Here is a 2232-nt window from a genome sequence, read left to right on the forward strand (position 1 = left end):
TGAACTATTGGTCACATGGTTTTAATTTGTCACTGTAGATCGAGACCCGAGGTGAGCTATAAAGATCATCAACCTCCGGACGGCGGATCATCTAGTTTTAGGTGTAGTGTGTGCAGTGAAGTCCTGGCTAGGAAGTTGGACCTCTTGCGACATCTGAAGAGACACAAGGAAGATCGACCCGGCAGCTTGTCGAAATACCTTAGGATCCACCCGCTCCAAGTGTGCGGATTTTCTGATAAATGCTTTACAAAGAGGAAAATGCTGACAGGGGACACGCGATTGCATAAAGGTGGGATTAAAAACGAATGCTCAGTATCCCATAAAATTTTTAGGAAAAGGCCGGGCGTTAGGCGGTCTCACACGAGCGAGAACCGATACTGCTGTAACGTCTCTAGCAAGTCATTCATACCGAAAGGCAGTCTGACCGATCATATGCGGTCCCGTGCAGGCGAGAAGCCTTACAGGTGCAATGTCTGTGGCAAATCATTCACAAGCAAAGGCAGGCTGTCCGATCAAATGTGGACCCATACAGGCGAGAGGCCATACAGTTGCAATATCTGTGGTAAATCATTCATAAAGAGAGGTAAACTAACCGAACATATGCGGACCCATACAGGGGAGAAGCCTCACAGTTGCAATATTTGTGGTAAATCATTCACAATCAAAGGCAGTCTGACCGTTCATATGCGGACCCATACAGGCGAGAAATCTTACAGATGCAATGTCTGTAGCAAATCATTCACAATCAAAAGCAATCTGACCGTTCATGTCCGGACCCATACAGGCGAGAAATCTTACAGGTGCAATGTCTGTAGCAAATCATTCACAAGCAAAGGTAGTCTGACCGTTCATGTGCGGACCCATACAGGCGAGAAAGCATACATCTGCAATGTCTGTGGCAAATCATTCATACGGAGATGTAAACTAACCGAACATATGCGGAGCCATACACGCGAGAAGCTTAACAGTTGCGACGTCTGTGGCAAATCATTCACAAGCAAAGGCAATCTGACCGTTCATATACGGACCCATACAGGCGAGAAGTCTTATAGGTGCAATGTCTGTGGCAAATCATTCACAAGCAAAGGTATTCTGACCCTTCATATGCCGACCCATACAGGCGAGAAGCCATACAGCTGCAATGACTGTGGCAAATCATTCATACAGAAAGGTAAGCTAACCGATCATATGTGGACCCATACAGGCGAGAAGCCATACAGCTGCAATGTCTGTGGCAAATCATTCATACAAAGAGATAAACTAACCGAACATATGCGGACCCATACAGGCGAGAAGCCGTTCAGGTGCAATGTTTGTAGCAAATCATTTATACAGAAAGGGAGTTTAACCGTTCATATGCGGACCCATACAGGCGAGAAGCCATACAACTGCAATGTCTGTGGCAAATCATTCATAAAGAGAGGCAAACTTACCGAACATATGCGGAGACATACAGGCGAGTCATAGAAAGCGGCAAACTAAGCAAACATATGCGGACCCATACAGGCGAGAAACCTTCCAGCTGCAATGTCTGTGGCAAATTATTCACAAAGAAAGGCAGTCTGACCGATCATATGCGGGCCAATACAGGCTTGACGCCAAAGAGCTGCAATGTCTGTGGCAAATCATTCACAAAGAAAGGCAGTCTGACCTAACTGTTCATATGCGGACACAACCAGAAGAGAAGCCATACTGTTGCAAAGTTTATACCACCGAAGCACAACTTGTAGGATTCCAGCAAGATATAGCAGATATCCTGGATTCAGGAGGTCAATTGGTCCGTATCGCGACTGACCTGCCTAAGGCATTTGATAGGGTAGATCATGGGAGACTAGTGGCAAAAATGAGTGCAATTGGACTAGATAAAACAGTGACTGAATGGGTGGCTCTGTTTTTAGAAAATAGAACTCAGAGTATTAGAGTAGGTGAAGCTTTATCCTGCCCTGTAAAAATGAAGGTGGGAATTCCTCGAGGCAGTGTTATTGGACCTTTATGTTTTCTTATATATATCGATGATATGTGTAAAGAAGTGGAATCAGAGATAAGGCTTTTCGCAGATGATGTTATTCTGTACAGAGTAATAAATAAGTTACAAGATTGTGAGCAACTGCAAAATGATCTCGATAATGTTGTCGGGTTGTTGCATTTTCAGATTAAAGCTCGCAAATGAGCTGTCTTCATTCAGTAATGGCTACTATACCCCACCCATATCCAATCCCTCCTTCAACGATA

The 2232-nt window shown here is 44.6% G+C and overlaps 1 protein-coding gene across 1 annotated transcript; it reads left to right on the forward strand.

Moving 5' to 3' along the window:
• Positions 1–684: 684 nt before the first annotated feature.
• LOC137503302 (zinc finger protein ZFP2-like) lies at positions 685–1655 on the forward strand. The gene is made up of 3 exons (XM_068230851.1): positions 685–800; positions 969–1438; positions 1489–1655. The coding sequence occupies exons 1-3, from the start codon at positions 685–687 to the stop codon at positions 1653–1655; spliced, it is 753 nt and encodes a 250-aa protein (XP_068086952.1).
• Positions 1656–2232: the final 577 nt, after the last annotated feature.

This window comes from Anabrus simplex, chromosome X (genome assembly GCF_040414725.1).
Source record: "Anabrus simplex isolate iqAnaSimp1 chromosome X, ASM4041472v1, whole genome shotgun sequence".
Classification (NCBI taxonomy): Eukaryota; Metazoa; Arthropoda; class Insecta; order Orthoptera; family Tettigoniidae; genus Anabrus; species Anabrus simplex.